General features: G+C 42.5%; 1 protein-coding gene and 1 long non-coding RNA gene across 2 annotated transcripts; both read left to right on the top strand.

The window, feature by feature from the left end:
• Positions 1-334: 334 nt before the first annotated feature.
• On the top strand, positions 335-17,013 carry LOC146767878 (uncharacterized). Its single transcript, XR_014953707.1, has 3 exons — positions 335-360; positions 11,908-11,966; positions 15,149-17,013. It is a non-coding gene; the product is annotated as an uncharacterized LOC146767878 (long non-coding RNA).
• ZBTB24 (zinc finger and BTB domain containing 24) lies at positions 670-12,155 on the top strand. The gene is given in 8 exon segments (XM_021553777.4): positions 670-687; positions 3,076-4,066; positions 4,471-4,638; positions 5,841-5,924; positions 6,607-6,690; positions 8,919-9,000; positions 9,882-10,612; positions 10,615-12,155. Coding segments are annotated over 8 exon segments (2,223 nt in total). The 5' UTR covers positions 670-684; the 3' UTR covers positions 10,695-12,155.
• Positions 17,014-19,399: the final 2,386 nt, after the last annotated feature.

The raw sequence follows: 19,399 nt of genomic DNA, 5'->3' as shown, positions 1-19,399 counted from the left end.
TGCCCAGTGACAGGACGCATGGGAATGGCCTGAAGTTGGCCAGGGGAGGATTAGTCTCAATATTAGGAAAAGGTTTTTCACCCAGAGGGTGGTTGGGCACTGGAACAGGCTCCCCGTGGAAATGGTGACAGCACCAAGCCTGACAGAGTTTAAGAAAAGCATTTGGCAACGCTCTGGGTACACGGTGTGTTCTGCGGGCTGTCCTGGGCAGGGCTGGAGCTGGAACCGGCTGACCCCCGCGGGCTGGTCCGCGGTTCCGCGGCTCCAAGTCCCGCCCGCGTTGCGCTCCCGGCGGCAGCGCAGGCGCGCGGCCAGCCGCGGCCGGAAGTGCGGCGGCGGCGGCGGCGGCGGCGGCGAGCGGTGAGTGGTGGGGCCGGGCCGGGCCGGGCCGGAGCTCCGGGGCCGCGGCTCTCGCGGGGCAGCGCCCGCTCCCTGCTCCTGCCCCGCGAGCCACGGGCGGCCTTCCCTCCCGGGGCGGCCCGGGCGCTCACACGGTGCGCGGCGCGGCGATCCGCGCCGTGCCCGTGGCCCTGGCCGTGCCGAGGCCCAGCCCCGGGCCGTGCGCTGCCCCCCGGGGTCTCCTCCCCGGAGCTCCTGAGCCCTCCGCCGGCCGGGCCGGAGCGCGTATCCGAACGCAGCGCCGGCAGCGTGGGGCCTCCTGCGGGAGTGCGGCCTCATTCTGTAATGGTGAGGGGCTTTTAGTGAAGTTGCGTGGTTTGGATTTTGCAGTCAAAATACTAATACTGTCACCTCCTGGTTAAACATGAAGTCCTCACAAAACACCCACTACTTTGTCTGGAACACGTGTGGATGTTAGGGGATGCCTGCAGGCAGAGTTGGCAGCAGCTGTCCAGGAATTCTTATATTGCACGGTAAGGCTGGTTGGGTCACACCTGCAGCTGTGTTTTAAGGTGCTCCAGCTAGAAACATCGGGTTCACATGCTCTGGAAGTTAAAGCTCCCAGATTAAAAGAATTTGGCTCTGCTGTGAACTATTTGGTACCCGATTAGGGCTAAAGAGTCCTTTTTTCGCCATCTCAGTAGCCTTTAGGTATCATCTGTAGGTAGTGTCTGCTGTTTCATGGAGCATTTGTTCAGGTCATTGAAACTGTTGCACTAACTAAATACAAATATGTAAATTTATATGTGTTTAATGTGACACTTGTATTATCTTTGGTTTAGCTGAGCTTTATAAATAGGACATTCTGGGCATAGCTCATCCATAATATTTGGTGGAGTCTTCTGAAATTGATGCTTTTTTTTGGTTTATTATTAACTTTTGCGAATTTACTATTGAAGGATCTTAGCAAGTCAAATTGATTGTTAATAGTACCTTAATGAGCTCTATATTAGAACCCTTCAAAACACTGCTGTTTCTGTGTTTGTATTGCCTACCTTCTTAGGCTGAAGCTTACTAAAGTTAAAAGTGTTAAAGTGTTAAAAAAGAAAATTTTTCAGAAGCATAAATACGTGTAAAAGAAGTCATGAAGTCTGGCCACATTGATACCAGTGAAGTTTTATCACAGAACCACTAGGTTGGAAGAGACCTTTAACATCATCTACTCCAACCCGCACCCTAACACCTCAAATAAACCATGGCATAATTTATTATACGATTTCCTACCTTGTCCCTCAGTGAACTGCACTGATCAAACTGCAGTTGACCTTTTTGTTTCCAGTGTGGTGGGTTGTTGCTGGCTGGACACCACTGTCCACCAGAGCCACTCCATCACTCCCCGCTGAGGGGAGCAGGGAACAAAGGCAAAACAGGCACAGGCAAAACAGACTTGACTTGAGGAAATTACTTTATTGTCAATGAGATCATTGTTGGATAATGAGAAATAAACCCAAATCTTTAAACAGCTCACCCCACCTCTCCCTTCTTTCCGGGCTCAGCTTTAGTCCCAGTTTTCTCTACCTCGTCCCTCCAGCAGTGCAGGGAAATGGAGAATGGGGGCTGCAGTCAGTTCACTGCACTTTTTCTTTGATTCTCCTTTGACTCCTCACACTCTTCACCTGCTCCAGTGTGGGGTCTCTCCCGCAGGAGACAGTTCTTCTTCCACAAACTACCTTAGCCTGAGTCCTTCCCATGGGCTACAGTTCTTCACAAAATGCCCTGGCTTGGATCCCTTCCACAGGTGCACTTGTTCAGGAGCAGTCTGCTCCAGCCTGGGTTCTCCATGGGGTTGGAGAGTTCTACCAGCAAACCCATTTCAGTGTGGGCTCCTCTCCATGAGGCCATAGGTCCTGCCAGGAGCCTGCTCCAGCACAGGCTTCCCAAAGGCTCCCAGCCTTGCAGGCATCAGCCTGCTCTGGTGTGGGGTTCTCCAGGGGCTGCAGGTGGATCTGTGCTCCACCATGGACCTCCCTGGGCTGCAGGGGCACAACTGCCTCCCCATGCTCTGCACCAGGGGCTGTGGAGGAACCTCTGCTCTGGCACCTGGAGCACCTCCTCTCCCTCCTGCTCCACTGACTGCAGAGCTGCTGTTCCCACATATTCTCACTTCTCTCTCCAGATGCAGTTGTGCACATTTCTTTCCCCCTTATTAAATCTGTTATCTCAGAGGTAATACCACCATCAGCTGGTGGGCTTAGCCTTGGCCGGCAGTGGGTCCATCTTGGAGTCAGCTGGTGTTGGCTCTGTAAAATACTGGGGAAGCTTCTGACAGCTTCTCACAGAAGCCACCCCTGTAACTGCCCTGCTACCAAAGCCTTGCCATGCAAAGCCAGTGCTATACTAAGGAGCTGTGACCAAGGAATTGTTTCTGATTGTTTTAGTCTCAGACGCTAGGGAAGCAATTTTTTTATATAATATAGGATTCACAGTACATCAGAGATAAAATTATAGGCAGTAATTCTGATCTAAAAAACAATCTGTAGCCTTTTCATAGGATTTTCAAATACTTTTTGAAGAAATTCCATATCAGCAATAGTGTTGATTTTTCAGAAGTTCAGAGGATTCAGAATTGCTTCAGAAACTCTTGAACTTTGTTATGGGTATAACAAATATGATACTTGGGTCTTATAATGCCAACTGTTAAAATAATTATTTACTAAAGCTATTCTGTTTTTCTAGGCACCTCCTTTAATATTCATAATTAAAATGGCAAAAACAACTGATCCTTCTGAGAAACTGATCATCCACTCCAAAGCTCACAAAGATACCATTCTAGCTAATTTTGAGGAGCAAAGAAAAAAGGATTTTCTTTGTGACATTACTCTGATAGTGGAGAATGTGCAATTCAGAGCCCACAAAGCTTTGCTGGCTGCCAGTAGTGAATACTTCTCAATGATGTTTGTAAATGAGGGTGAAATAGGGCAGTCAGTTTACATGTTGGAGGGAATGGTTGCAGACACCTTTGGAGTTCTGCTAGAATTTATTTACACTGGTTGCCTCTGTGCCAGTGAGAAAAGCACAGAGCAAATCCTGGCTACTGCCCAGCTGCTGAAAGTGACTGACTTGGTATGGGCCTGTACAGACTACCTGGAAAGCCGCAGCCCAGGCTGTGCATTGCCAGCTCCAGCTGAAAGCATAGCCTCTGTTGTTGCAAGTGACAGGAAAAATGATGATCCACCAAAGCGAAAACGGGGGCGACCAAGGAAAATCAAGGTTGTCCAGGAAGAAGAAGAATCAGGAGCAAATTCTGCTGAAGATGGGCAGCTGAGAGAAAACAACTCCATGCAAAATGAGCAAAATTATATGAAAAAAGACACTGAAGTAGAAGAAACAGTTGCCAGTGAACAGGCTTCAGTGAGGAAAGAGGGAGAAGAAATTGAACCTGCTTGTGGCTCAGAAGCTGCTGTTGATCTGTCAGCTGAAAAAGATGAAAACTGTGATCCCAAATCTGAAGAAATACAGAGCACTCAGAGCCGTTACAGCAAACGTAGAATAAGGAGGTCAATCAAACTGAAAGATTATAAACTTCTTGGGGATGAGGATGAGAAAGGATTGGCAAAGAGAACTGATGGAAAAAGAAAACGTGCAGGTTCTGAAGCCCGCTGTAAAGACTGTGGCAAAGTATTTAAGTACAGTCACTTCTTGGCTATTCACCAGCGAAGCCATACAGGTAGGCCTTCAGCGACTGCTGCTTTTGGGTTAGGTTAAGGGATTTGCCAAATGCAAGTGACAGTTGAGCTGCTGGTTGTTGACTACAGCAAGAATATCCAAAATAGCATGCTGGTTCAAATTACAGTGTGTTCTGTGTTTGCTGTTTTATTCTTGTCAGCAGATCCCAGAACCTTTATGTCTTACCTAGATTTCAGTGTAATTAATAATTTAATTGTTTAAGCACTGAATTATATGGCAATAGCTAAAGAATTCTTTTATTCCTGTCTGAAGCTTGTCTCTTCACCACTAATCGAGACTAATTTTTTCAGTAGCTACAACATTGCAGCACATCTCACTATCAGCTTAGAATATCTAGTGAGAAATAATGCATCTGTGACTAAAAATCTCATCTTTTGCTTTCAGGGGAGCGTCCTTTTAAATGCAGTGAGTGTGGCAAAGGCTTTTCCCAGAAGCATTCTCTTCAAGTCCATGAGCGAATGCACACTGGGGAACGGCCGTACACGTGCACCATTTGCAGTAAGGCTCTGACAACAAAGCATTCTCTTCTGGAGCACATGAGCCTACATTCAGGTAAATACTTCAAGGCAAATGTTGCTCTCTGCTGTAAGAATCTGCCTTTCTGAAAAAAAAGTACTTCTGATCCGTCTTGTGTGTGCTGGTGTCACATTCCACTGAGGGGAACTGCAAGGAGTTACTTTAGAAGTGGATGGTCAGGGAAAAAATAATGTCACATGAGACAAACACTGTATCTGAAAACTGTTGATTGGTAATGAAAAAACAATATTAAAAGAAGTTATCCTACTAAAGAGAACTAGAAAAGACAGAACAAGAGGAAGAAAAATGGGAAAGGAATGGGAGGAGAGAGAGGGGAGACAGAGAGAAAAAGAGGGCTTTTACACCGGAGGGAGTGTTGTCAATGTCCACGAGGTGGGAGGTGTGCAGACACGCTGCCTGCCTGGGCACGGCTCCTGCGGTGATGGGTGACCAGGTACAAGGTGAGGGATACTCGGGCAGGAGGTCCAGAGCCCTCCACCAGAACTGTGCACACAGTTGTGGCAAGGATCACAGCAGTGGGCTGACTCAGAGGCGGGTGGGGTTGGACGCAGGGATGCTGGGACAAAGCAGTCAGGGAGCTGGTCAGGAACACAGGGAAGCAGGACAGAATGCGAGGGTTAGGAGGAACCAGCGAGGGCAGAAGAGCCAAAAGGCAGGCTGGGGCCAGGGCAAAAAGCCTAAGACTCAAAAAGTGCTAAATCAGAAGCAAGTTTCAAAAAGCCTGTCAATCACCAAGCCTCAAAAGCAAAAGCACAGTCTCAAAAAAGCCCCAAGCCAAAAGTCCAACTCAGAAAGCCCCAGGGCCTGTGACACAGTTACATTTCATACCCCCAGCTCCTCCCAACGTCTGCCTGCTGACAGGAAACCATGGGCCCAGTCCATCTCCCTTTGCAGTCTATTGGCAGAGACCTTTTGCCATCTGACTGGAGAGTGTCTCTGGGGTACAGTGTCTTTGGTGTTCCCCTGCTGACTGGCTGTCCCATGCAAGACATGAACTCGTTGCCAGGAAAGCTCTCTCCAGAGACAAGGCTTTCCTCCATCTTTTCCTAGGTGTCTTCTGGAGGTGGCACATGTGCAACTCCTCCCCATGTCTCTCTGACATTGTTGAGGCAAATCAAAACTGAATTGGCTCCTCACAGCTGAATTTTTTAATTTATTTATTTTCTTACACTTGCTTTGGACATGGCTTACATTTTAATAAGTGATTTTCTCTACAGGGCAGAAGGCTTTTACCTGTGATCAGTGTGGGAAATACTTCAGCCAAAAGAGACAGCTCAAGAGCCACTATCGACTACACACAGGTATAACAAGTTTGGATTGAGGCTTACAGTCCATGCTGATTTGTCTTCCTAAAGATTGACTTAGGCTGAAAGTTCTTCCTCAGTAATGTATTTGGTCTTTGCTACCTTGATGTGTCCTATCTTGGATAGGTAGAACAGTGGATAGGGTGAAAAAGACATAATGGTGTATAGTAATGCAATGTGTAGAAAAGTGTTTAATTGAGAAGCTCTTATGATGCTCTTATGTTGATTAAAAAGTTAATTACACTGTAGTTGACAGACAACTTTATTATTTTAGCCCTGCTGTTCATGTTACATAGAAGCTAGGAATTGTATAAACAACTTTGTCTGCTGCTTGGTGTGCAAATTGCACTTAGTTGCCCACTACTCTGGACTAGTAAGGGTATACAAGCTTTAGGAAGTGTTCTTCTCACTTCTGGAACAGGATGAAGATACACACAGAGGAAGTGGTGGAGAAAATCAGAATTTACAAGGCTTCAACAGAAGGTGCTTTTAGGCAGGAGCAGGTGTCAGTCTCCTCTTTTCCTGTGGTAATACTAAATTGAGAAATAGGAATCACCTTTTGTTTTATCTCTATATTATATCAAAGTGGTTATTTTACAGGAAAGTGCTTTAACAAAGATCACGGAAGATATAGAGGGGATCACTTAGGCACTGACACTTTTTTTGTTGTTGCGACAAGGCCGTTCACTGCCGGAATGTAACCAGTGTCAGCGCAAATTCATGGATGCAGCTCAGCTAAAGAAACATCTAAGAACACATACAGGTAATTTTGTACCTTGTGTTTTGTGGGGTTTGTGGTTTGTTTTTTCTTGAAGTTACATGGACAAAAACAATGTTAAACAAATTACACTTGTCTCTGTGGCATGAACTTCTGCTCTACTTGTAACATAATGATGCCTGTGTTGCTGATGAAGAAATTTGACATCAAGAATGCAGAAGCACAAAAAAAGCTTGTGTTACAGCAGCACAGAAACAGTGCCTATTACAGGAAGAGGGCTTTTTTCCCCTGCTGCAGAAAATGCCAGTTAGCTTTCCCATGATAGAATCCTGGACTGAGAATGCAGTTTGTTGGGAGAGTTGTATCCAGCATGTATTGGGCTTGCAGTGAGCTGACAAGCAACAGAAAGTGTGTGTCCAAATGAGATGGACACCTTTGTCTGTGAGGGATGGGTGCTTATGAAAAGTGCTGTGACCAGAAAAATAATTATTTCCACTGAGCTTTTACTGTGCTGTAATAAACCAGATGTTGAGAGGAGATGGGCTGGGAGGGATGATTTAATGCAAGTGCGTCAGAGGGTGTTTTAAGAGATTTAGAGGGCAGGCTGGTAATGAATCACTGGATAACAGAGATAAAAATGTTGATCTATCCTCTCATAATAACAAGGCATAAATGTCATAAAATACTTCCCTTTGAAGAGTAAGTTCATTAGGTGACATGGAATAATTTTGTCTTTTAAAGAAACTAGAAACAGTGGCAATTGTTTCCTCACAAAATTAAGTTATTCTTGAGTGTGTCGCTTGCAGTTGTAATACGTAACTCAGCCTCAAGCATACTTTATCTCATTCTTTTCCTCTTCTTTGCTAAGTGAAAAAGATTTAAGTTTTCTGGGATATGCTGAGATCAAAACTTGTGCTTCTGGGAGCTTTTGGTTATCTAGAATAGTGTTAGCATGTGATACTTACATAATTTTGTATTGAAGAGAACTTGGTGTTGACACGCAAGAGTTTTGTATCTGAACCTGATACAGCTCTCTTAATGTAGTGGGAAATGAGTTTGGGGTGAGTAATGAGAAGAGGAAGCTTATTAGCAAGGTAAGTTGCAAAAATATATGAGCTAAGCTGATTTTTAGCAGAAACTGGCTTGCAATATATTTTGCTACCAGAAAAGACATGCAAGATACCAGTATTAATTACGTAGAAATAATAATTCATCAAAAGCAAAGTAAAATTCCAAGGCATTTGGGGGACAGGCATTAACATAGGTACAACTGTTCTCCTTTGGCAGCAGTTTGGTAACACTGTGTCATAAAAATACAGTTTAATTGGGAAGTTACTCCTGTTTTCAGTAGCAAGCTGGGACTGGATGACCAGAGGTCCCTTCTGACAAATGTTTCTTGTTCTCTCATCCTTTATCCATGCCCTCCAAAGCCACATGAAAGCTGGTAAGCATTGCAGTTCTATGCTGAATGGGAAGCTTCCTTGGAAACTGGCTGCTGCCCAGTGCCTGGGTTTGGTATGCTTTGATGGTGTGAATTACCACAGTGGTGGTCTGGATTCTCGTGTCTGGTGTCTTAAAGAACCTCAGTGCTACAAGGATTTGTGGTGTGAATTAGGATTTGCTTTGGTTGGGTAGTATCTGTTTCTATGAACCTTCTTATAATTTAATTTGGCCTCTCTGCTTCTACTCAATTAGACATCAGAATTCCAAATGCACCAAAAAGAACCCCAACAAATAAACAAAAAATCCCCAAACTCACATTTTATTTAACTCACAATAATTTTTTTTTTCTAACTGGTGTTCCCAGAATATCATAGGCCTAGTGTGATGAAGCCTTATAGAAAGCCAGGCAAGTTTTTAAGATAATGGAGTCATTTTCCAGCTTTGGAAGTTTGAGCTTACTCACCTGGATGGTGCTGCACATGAACATGGCATTCATTCCAGGTTCAGGGACAGCTTTTTTCAAAGCATTTCTGTTCCATAGGGAACACCCACATCTGTGCCATAGGTACAGCTTTTTGTTGCTTTGGGGGCTTGGATCACCTAATTCTTCATCTTCAAAGAGGAGAAATGCTAGAGGTGTACATTTAAAATGTTATACCCTCATTTTGACTTGTGAGTTCATTGCGGTTTTGGATATCTGCTGAACCATGACAGAAGCGTGAGGAGCCAACAGTGCATACTTGATACTATGTATGGTAAAATACAAAATGTTTTTAATGAATTCATTAAAAGTGCAATTTAAAAAGGGAAGTCACGTTTCTTTTTGATAGGTGAGAAGCCCTTCACTTGTGAGATTTGTGGCAAATCATTTACAGCTAAAAGTTCACTTCAGACTCACATTAGAATTCACAGGTAAAGTATGTCTTATTTTCATTACATTCTATTAAAATGTAACTTCTAGTTTTATAACGAGAAGTAGTGCTTGTTTAATTATAGAATAGTCAGGACTTGTTTGCATTTTGAATGATTGTTAAAAACATTTTTGCTTAATCTGTGTAAGTTAAAAATTGGTAGTGGAAAGTACCAAAGTCCTAAATACTCATGTGCCAAAATATTGTAAGAGTCTTCTTTGGTGTTTTGTTTCTGTTCACTGACAGTGAACAGTGCTGTGCTATTTTTGTGAAAATTTTATTTTAAGTTTTGTTTGAGAGCAGAACAGTAGCTGTGAAGTATCAAGGTTATTGGAGCATTGCCTTGTTGCCCTGTGAGCTATCCTGTCTCTTTAACAGCATTAGTTGATTTTTGCCTGTCAGTGCAATGCATAGCATAAAGACATTTTAAATTGTGAATCACTGGAGAACTGTTGTCCAAGAAAACGTTTCCAGTAAAATTTCTAGTCCTGTTGACACAGACAGCAAGTTAGGATTTGGAAACTTCTTTTTGGTTTTAAGCCCACACTGTTAATTAATGTTCTTAAAATGTTCAGTGCTTAGAATTGTGTAAAGTTGTTGCATTCTTGTCAAGGTCAAGCAGCATGGAGCTTGTACCTCTGTTTTTATGAGAGGAAGGCAGTTATCTCTGCAGCTCTGGAGTATATACTAATTGTAAAGTTTGTGAAGTCAAATAGAGATAATCAGGAGATCAAATAGATTATGTTTTTAACACTACCCTTTAAGTACTTACAATTTAGAAAGACAATGTAATCATTTAAGTATTTTATTATATATTAAGTTTCAGAAAGCAGCATTGTCAAAGTGAATATTTTAATGAGATCAAATTCTTTCCTTTTGCAGAGGAGAAAAGCCATATACTTGTGATATATGTGGAAAATCCTTCTCTGATTCCAGTGCTAAGAGAAGACATTGTATCTTACACACAGGCAAAAAGCCTTTTGCCTGCCCAGAATGTAGTTTGCAGTTTGCTCGTCTAGACAATCTGAAGTCTCATTTGAAAATTCACAGCAAGGAAAAGCAGTTTCAGGAAGCCAGCACCGCCCCGAGCACCAACGCTCATCCGGAAGAAGTGAGAAACATTCTCCAGCTGCAGCAGTACCAACTTGCCACCTCGGGAGGGCAGGAAATTCAGCTGCTGGTTACGGATGCAGTACACAACATCAACTTCATGCCCAGCCACAATCAAGGCATCAGTATTGTGACTGCAGAAAATGCCCCCAGCATGACGACAGAGCAGGCTGCAAACCTCGCACTCCTTTCACAGCCACCGCAGCAGCTGCAAAACTTGTTGCTTTCAGCTCAGCAGGAGCAAGCAGAACAAATTCAAAGTATCAATGTGATTGCAAACCAAATAGAGGCTGCCCAACCTGAACAAATGCATGTCATCACTCTTTCCAAGGAAGCACTAGAACATCTCCATGCTCATCAAGGACAAAATGAACAAATCCACTTGGCGGGATCTTCACATCCAGCTCAGCACGTGCAGCTGGCTCAGGAATCAAGTCAGCAGTCTCACTCTAGCCACGACACGGTTCCTTCCCATCAAGTCAGTGAAGAACATAATCAAAGTGTACTTGTTCCGAATCCCATCAGCAGCCTCTGTCAGTAAATGAGTCATCTCGTGAGCATCCTATCCAGGGACAGGATTTCTGAAATGCTTGTTTGTCAGCAGAGGGCTAGGCCAGAGAATGCTTCTCATCCCGGCAGGGATTACACATGTCACACTTTTGTTTTTGCAGCATAAGCTATCCAAAGATGCATTTCTTGGTGGTTTTTGGATGAGTGACTCAGTTTCTTTAACTGTATTTATTTTAGACTATTTTCTTTTTCTGGATTGGTGTTTTTTTACCATACTTAGTCTTCCACAAGTACCTCACAAGTAATTAATGTGTGGTTGTGTGCCTCATACGCATCTCTGCCTCCTGAACAGATACTTTTCCCTTATTTGCATTTCTGAGTGACTCTCCAGAGATGTTCATCTTGCTGGTAGGAGAACAATGTGTAGAATATCTGTGGATCAGAAAGTACCACTTCTCTGACAAACTTAACGTTATACCTGAGCTACTATCAAGCTTAAGATAACCAGTACTTTTTGCAAAGGCAACACCATATTTCTTATGTTTAATGAACTTTTTTTTTCTGCAGGTTAATGTATAATTCTCTATGTAATCATTCCCTGAAGTGCATTATGAGTTACTGACTACCAAATTTATTTGGTTTGGGTTGAAACTGTTGCAGCCTTTAACTGGCCCTGAATCTTCCCTACTGTTTACTGTGTGCTGTACACATCTTGCTCCTCAGAAACATTTAAGCCATTGCACTTGAATAGTGGCAATGAGATGTGATGGTTACACTGGAGAACTGAAACCCCACAAATTCTGCTTTGTTAGTTCTACCACTCACTCTCTGTGTGATTGTGGGCAAGGTAGTTGACCTCAGTGCCTTGTTTCATCATCTAGTAAGTGGGGATAGTGTTCACACACTCTGCCAAGCACTTTGAAGAGCTCTTGAGGTTGAAAGCATTGTCTGTTGAAGTGCAAAACCCTCTACCTGACAGGATTCTGTCTAAGCTTAGGAGCCACTGTATATGTAAAGTGTTATTTTTTGTACTTTTTGAGAGAAGAATATAATCTTACTTTAATATATGTTAAGACTAGTAATTGTTTATGTGAGGATTCAAACAATGAAGAGCATCACTTCAGAGCATAACAAGTTACATAAATGGGGCACATCACTTAAAGTTGTACAGCTATTTTTGTTTACTAAATTAGATGTGTACAGATTGTTTTCAATGACTGACTGCTAACAAAAAAGATTTGACATTGTAATAAAATGCCTTGCCAAAATACATGCTTTCTGTTTTCAGGTTTGACTACTGGTAACACCTTTGCACTGGTATGCTAAAATCCAGATATAATGCCACTGGTATGTTAAAGTCCAGGTAAAATGCCACTGTTACTTAAAAGAACATGCTCAATTGTCTCTTCAGCTTTAAAATGTCATACTTGTGATTTACATGGATGTTTTATGTTACAACAAACAAAAAAAATCTAAAAAACTTGGTGAATTTAAAAGCAAAATTACCCATAGTTTTTATAAAATCCCTTGTTCCAAGTCCAGACTACTTGGCCAGTTCCTGATTGCATGCTGCAGATATTTGGCTAAGTATCTCCTGTTATCAAAGCACTGGATCACTTTTACATAAATGGATCATGATAAGTGTAGACAGTGGGAATGTATCAATGCAAAAAAAAAAAACCCAAACCTGCAAGAAATCCAAAAAGCAACATGCAAAAGGTGTTTAGGCTTTCCACTTTTCCTTTCAGAACAGAGAAATAAAATTTGCATACATTCTGCCACCAAAGTGAACCAACATATTCTGCAATTCATTCTGAGAGGAACTCAGGCCTGAGAATCCTGAAGTCTTGGTGTAGTAAGAGCAGATAAATAAATACAGTAAAGCCTGCTACAACACCTATGCTGATTAATCGTATAAGCTTACAGTAAATATTCTGGCAGTTCAATCCTAAAACTTCTGCTTTTATCTATAATATTGTGCAGTGCAGCCAGACTACTATCTGGTCATAAGTTTACAGGAACCTGCACAGAATTTATTGTCTGCCATATATTTACAACTCCTGAAGTGGTTAAAAACAGGTTACAAGCTAAATTCTGAGGCTACCAGTAAAGGAATTGTTCAATACTTTTCTTCATTGGACTTCATTTTGTTCATTATGCAGTTATCCTTGCAGGGTTCAGTTCCATGCTGCAGTTAAACATGGGACACTTCCACATGCTGATTTCTCAGTGCTTTCTCTTGTAACTAAAAAACCTGAAGTTTGGTGTTTGGAATTCTGTTTTGCTTTTCTGCAGATTACCAGTGAAGAAACAAGCCGCTGTGAATAGCAGGGCAATGACTAATCTTGCACCCTGCATTGCTTAAGCTGTCAGCACATATTGTAGCTTGCACTCAAGAAGCTGGCGTGGCTTCTCATATCAACAAATGTTGCTTTTTGGACACGATTTGCTTCCTTTCTAGTGAATGCCTTTCTGTTAAAAAATGAAACATAATCCTTTTTCTGTGTATGCATTTTTAAGGCTTCAGCTGAAGTCTAGAATTGCTTTGAATTTGAAAGGAAACTACTGTAGCTTTGTTTTTCAGTCCAGCTACTGCTAATAACGATTTAGGAAAAAAATGCATCCCTTAGAAGCTATGTTTCAGAACAGTTCTCTAAATATCTTTACTCCTTAGCCAGTAAACACCTTAAACTTCTCTTTTTCTCACATAGACTAATCCTAGCAAATCCGTCTCACTGCTTTCTATGTTAAAATGAGATTAAGGTTTTAGACATAAATGCAGGGCAGTAAGAGGACTACAGAAAGATCCGGGTTTGTAAGCATTTAACATCATTGTATGTTTCCTCTGCTCAATTTGTAAGTTACTCAGTGTAGTTGAACTCTTAATAGGCTCTCTTTTTTTTTTTTTTCACCAAATGCAAGATTATTAAATTTTGGCTTTTTCTGAAGATTTTGGTTGGTTCTCCAGGTGCAAGTTGAAACAAATCCCTGAGAGGTAAAGCAGACACACTCTGGAGCCTGCATTTGCCTGTTGTGTTTGTAATTCCCCTGCTTGGTTTTCCAGTCCAGCATCTTGGGTTTTGATAAATGAATATCAGAGTATTTGTTTCATATGGGCTGTAAAGGCAAATTACCCTGACAATAGGAAAAGAAAGCACTACTAGGGATTGTACAGCAATTTTCTCTTAGCATCTAGGAGGAAAAGGAGAAGACTACCTCATCACAAACTCTTTCCAATTGAATGCCTATTCACAGGTTAAAATTAAGGATATTGAGCCTGGCATTGATCTTGCCAGTTGTTGAGGAAAGAGTTTTGCTTGCATTTCTTTGTGAAAGACTCATTTCAGTGTTGTAGCTGGTTAGTCATCATGATGAAGGTCATGGTTGGTGTTTGCTAATACCTATCCTGGTCTGCTTGGATGTGGGTTTTTTCAGTCTTTTCCCACTTCACCTTAACTGTGGGAGCTAGTATGGCATTCATTCCTAATCACCAACTCTGTGCCTGTGTGAGCACAGCAGCTGGGAATGCTTCCTGTCTCCCCAGTCTTCCAGCCCTGCCTCAGGCTGTGTCCCTGACAGTATCCTGTGTATCATTGTCCCAGAGAAGCGAGTCTGAGCTGGGAGTGGCTGGGAGGAGGCCGGTTTGCACAGCAGGTGTGCCCCTGGAGTGCTGGAGCAGCCAAAGGCTCCTTCCTGGGCATGCTTATCTTCACATGGGCAAAAGTCCATCTGTGCCAGCCTTTTTCCCAGTCCTTCTGCACTGCAGGTTCTCACTAAGAGCAGAGGAGGAAGAAGTAATGCCATACTCTCCAGAGTATGATTTTAGGACCTCTTTTTACTTAGTCATTAGAGACTAATTAAAGTCTCTGCTTCTTGCAGAGTTGCAGTCCCATGAGCTATAACAGTTCTCTATGTTCTATCCTTTTTCAGATCCTCTGTAAAACACAGTGAACAATAAATGGTTTTCCACAACAGAGGGACTAGTGATCATATCTGTCCCAAGCAATCCTTCCAAATGGAAAAACCCATCCAGGCATATTCTCAGCATCTCACTGTAGTATGCTTACTGCTCATTTCTGGCTAATATTTTAATCCTACCTAATTGAAAGTATCTTTGGAAAAACAGGAAGCAGACTTTTGCTTTAGTTTGCAAACTTCCTACCCTGTCCTGCAAATTTTTTCTGCCATGAGGAAGAACTTCCCTGTGTGAGTGACAGAATATACTGCAACACATGGCCCAGACAAGTTGTGGAGTCTCCCTGACTGGAGAGAGAACTGCCTGGACACAATCCTGTCCTGTGTGCTCTGGGATGACCTTGCCTGAACAGGGAGGTTGGACCAGATGACCACTGTGGCCCCTTCCAACCTGACCCATTCTGTGATTCTGTGATTTTAATTGCCCTTCACCAAGATGTCTCTCAGTGACCCCTAGCAGCTCTGCTTTAGTGTAGGGGTCTCAAATACATGTATGTGTATGTATAATTATTTTTTTTAAATTAATTTTGTCTGCTTTCTCTTCTGTTTCTCAGTGTTTTTGAGATGCTATTTTGGACTGGAAGGAACTGAAACAGCTGCAGCTGCACCAGGTGGAGAAGTTTGGACCATGAAAACCCTCTAAGAATCACAGAGAAGCAAAACTCTTGGGTCTTGTGACAGGCTATGTGTGCATTCTTCATAGGACTTCAAGTTTCCAAGAGCATTGCTGCACCACCTTTGAAAGGCTTTCAGGATCATTGTTTAAAGGTGCTGCACAACCTCGTGTGCAGTCTGTATTTTTCCAAATTTTACCAATTTGTGGTAATTGTTTTCCTCTCTAAACTGAATGCAGCACAGCACATCTGTCACAGCTGGCAAAACAGCACCAGCTAATTCACATCTAACTATTGCCACCCACAGAACATTTATCCTCATCTGAGTACTACAAGCAGGCCTGCAGAACAATATCATGTTGTCATAAACAGGTAATAAATAGAGCCTAAAATTAATATTAGTCACCCAGTTCGGGATTTTAATATGTCATTTTCATAACTGGCAACCCGTTGAATAGAATTTAATGTGCCTGAATCACCAAGTGATGAGAAAAGAAGTGGAGAAATAAAAAACAGAGTAGATTGAGACAACAAGTAATTGGTGGTTCTTGGCATGGTCTTTTTATAAAAAAAACCCAATGTAAAATTTCAGAAAAACAGTCCTGTTATGCTTGTTAGACTAATCATTGCTTTTCTTTTTGACTTTGACTGTCAGTCGACTATTATGTTTATAGTTAATTCCCTTTCTTGCCCACAATGACATTAAGAATATCTAGAAATTATCAGTTTTTAAAAAAAGTAATTTTTTTCAAAGAAAAAGAATGAATGGAAGCCAGTCCTATGTATGTGCAGATTAAATTTTAAGAACATAATTTCTTGTGTGTAAATTCAAGCACATTTACAAAATGCAGACATCAATCTCAAGATTTTTAAAAAATAATATGTAGTGGATTGCTCTGGGTTTAATCCTCAAATGTTGTGGTAAAAAAGGAGAAAAGAGATGTTTCAAAAAGCCCAGTAAACTTCAGTTATATTAATCTATATCAAGCTAAAAATATGGATGTAGGGAAAAATAGATAGCCAAGATAGTATATTCTGAAGCTGATTTAATATTTGACTGTGGGTATGCTGCTTCTGCTCTGGACTTCACATAAGGCTACTATAGACTTTTTGGCTATAGCAAAAGCCATATCATCTGGCTACCAAAATTAGATTCTGCTTAGCTTACAGCCTACAGAAGCTCCAGCAGCTGTGCTGCCAACCTTTGAGAGGAGGAAGGAAAGGGCTTTCCTTTGCATTACTCAGTCACAGCCCACAAAACACCTCAGCTCATCTGCTGCCACCCAGGACCTGGCTGTGAATTAAAACTGCCTTGTCTTACCATTTTAATATGTCTCCTTGTCCAAACTGTTTTGTCTGCCTCGTTTTTCTGCATTTTTTCAGCAGAACATCATCACGTGAAATGATAACACCTTGTTCAGGCAAGGGAACAGCTGTAGTAGCTAAACACTCAGAATCTGATCTTCTTCACAGTCTCTGATATTGTGAGGATGGTGCTCTTCAAATTCAGCACTGCAGTAAATCCCAACAAAACTCTTAAAAAAGCATTGCTCTAATGAACCACTGTAAGAAATTACCACTGAGCCAGACCAGAGAGACTTCAGGGCTACCTGGAGGATGCCTGTCTGCAACCTGTGATTTCTTTCTCAGTCTGGGTTTTTTATAGACACTGTAATTCAGCAACATTTAGCTCAGAGGCTTTTTGGTTCTCACTCTGTGGTTATGTTAAAAAGTATCACTTCATAACGCCAGAGAGATATACAGTTGGGGGGAAAGTGCACATTATTATTAAAATGAGAAATCAGTTTGTTTGTTTGTTTGTTTGTTTTTAATTTAACATAGGTTTGTTCTACATGAAAATCACAGCTGTCTCATCTGCATCAGGACTTTGACACATGAAAGTTCCCGGTGCTCAGAGACGAAAAGTGACCTGACCTCGCTGTGCTGATGGAAGCCCGAGCTGAAGCTGCAGCTGTCGCACAAAGCAGCTTTAGCACATGCTGCATGAGGCAGAAGCGAGCAAAGCTGCCGCGGTGGCACAAAGCTTTGCTGTGACAGCCGCGACCCCTCTGGAAGTGCTCCGTGCACGCGCTGCCGGCGGGAATGATGTCTCAGCAGTGCCCAGCAAATACAGCTGTGGGTAGGAGTTTTTGCGTCAAAAGGAGGCACACACTTTACACAGGGTGTAATTAAGCTGTAAATCTCATTGCCACGGAAATTTGTGGATGCCAGACTTTCACATTTCCCTGAAAAGCAAAGAAATTCAAATGGAAAAGAGCTGCCAGAGGGAATTAAACACACAGATACCAGGAAATCCTTGAGCAGAGGCTCACTGGAGGCTGGGAGTGAAGTGGGGAAGCAGTTCTCTCATGTTTGCTTTTACTTCCCACTTTTTGCTGGGCATTTGCTATTAGCAAGAGTCTTTAAGTTGCCTTTAAGTATTACCCACAGCATCCATCAAGAACTCCGGAAAGAGCTAGCTTCAGTCCTCTGCTCTGCCACATGCCTTCTGTGTAACCTGGTTTTCCTTCCTTCAGGGGAAAAGAGAAATTGGAGCATTTTCCAACTTCCCACAGGGTTGAAAACTGCTTACATTAGGTTTGGGAAGTGCTTAGAAATGCAGGGTAGGGTGTGGGCTGGTGTCTGGTGTTGCTTGGACAGACTCAAACTCATGGTGGCCGGGCTGCTGTGGGCCCATGGTGGGTGCCTTTGGCAGTGATGGTGGTGGGGCTGCTCCAGCACCTGGTTTACCATTGACCAAATTTATGGCAGAGGTGACCTGTGGGCTTCAGCCCCAGCACCAGTTTGGAAGCTGCAGGGAGTGGTGTGGGCTTGAAGCGAATGAATAATATTTATGTAGTCCATAAAAGCAATCACATATTAAGGTCCACTGTAGAGGACTAGTGATACCCAGACAATGTCTAAACAATGTAGCAAAACCAGACTTATTTTATAAAAAGGAAAAATATTGGTTTTCCTTAGTGCCTTGTTCAGCTGAACAGGAATTTTGCTCTTATCAATTCTCCTTTCTTAGACAAGTTAGTGGCCTTAACTTATCATAAAGTTAACCTTCTAACCCTACTCCCTCTGACAGATGTCCTTCTTTGGGGCACTGCTTCTATGTCTCAGTGCTGCCACTGCCATAGCTCTCCCAGCAGGAGAAGCTGGACCTTCTCAGAGCAGCAGCAATTAAACACACTGCATGAAATAATTAATAGAGAGATTGTCTTCTGGAACAGAAGCAGGGCTCTGTCCAAAGGTTTGTCAAAATTTCAGTAGTGAAACAGGAATGGAAGCAGATGTTCCCCCAGGCTGATGGGCAACCCGCATCTCTGACCTCAGCTGAGCTGCTCACTGACAACCCTGTGACAAATGCCTGTCATAACCGTGGTCTCTGATGATTACTTTTATCTACCCTGCAGATACCATAACTGGAAAGGGAGATGAAGGAGAGTCAGTTTATGGTCCTACTTTTGACAGTAGGTCTCCCCACCTATCTGACTGTGCAAATGGTGAATTTCCACAAAAATCAAGTTGTTGATCTGATCTTATTCACCCAGTTAAACAACCCAGTAACTGCTTTTCATCTCCCTAAAGCAAAAAGGTTTGGTTTTTAGTCAGAATTATAATCTGCTTGTATTAGGAAGGGCAGATTGCTTAGTGAGAACACTTTTTGATCCATAACCTTGTCTCTGTCCTCTTATGTTCCCTTCCTGAGGCTCAGCTCCACCAGCCCCTTGTCCTAGACTAAATGAGGGCTGATGGTCACCCACTGCCTACTTCAAACTTCAAATACTCACCTTTGTGGACAGGACCCTAGAAATGCAGAAGTAGATTAGCTGCAGATCTCCAGGCACACCTACCACTGTTTAAATGTGTTTAAGTAACTGAAGTAAGGCAGCTTTAACTCTAGATTTCTGGGCCCTCAGGCAGCTTCTCAGGCTTGGGCAAGCATTAGGCATTGCTGCCAGCAGCCTCAATTCTGCAGGTAGGAGAGTTCTGAATCTCATGTAAAAACCTGCAAGTCAAGAAATTACAAACATGACCTAAATTTAACTGAAAATGTTCCCTTGTACTGGCATAAAGTAATAAAATGTAAATAAAAAAAGAACATTCTTACTTCTACTATTTAAGAAAAACAACCCATGTAATTGACATAAGCATTTGGGATTTTCGGTTTTGATTAAATGC

This window comes from Lonchura striata, chromosome 3 (assembly GCF_050655825.1).
Source record: "Lonchura striata isolate lonStrDom1 chromosome 3, ASM5065582v1, whole genome shotgun sequence".
NCBI classification, from domain to species: Eukaryota; Metazoa; Chordata; class Aves; order Passeriformes; family Estrildidae; genus Lonchura; species Lonchura striata.
This window is presented reverse-complemented; position numbering and strand designations above follow the sequence as displayed.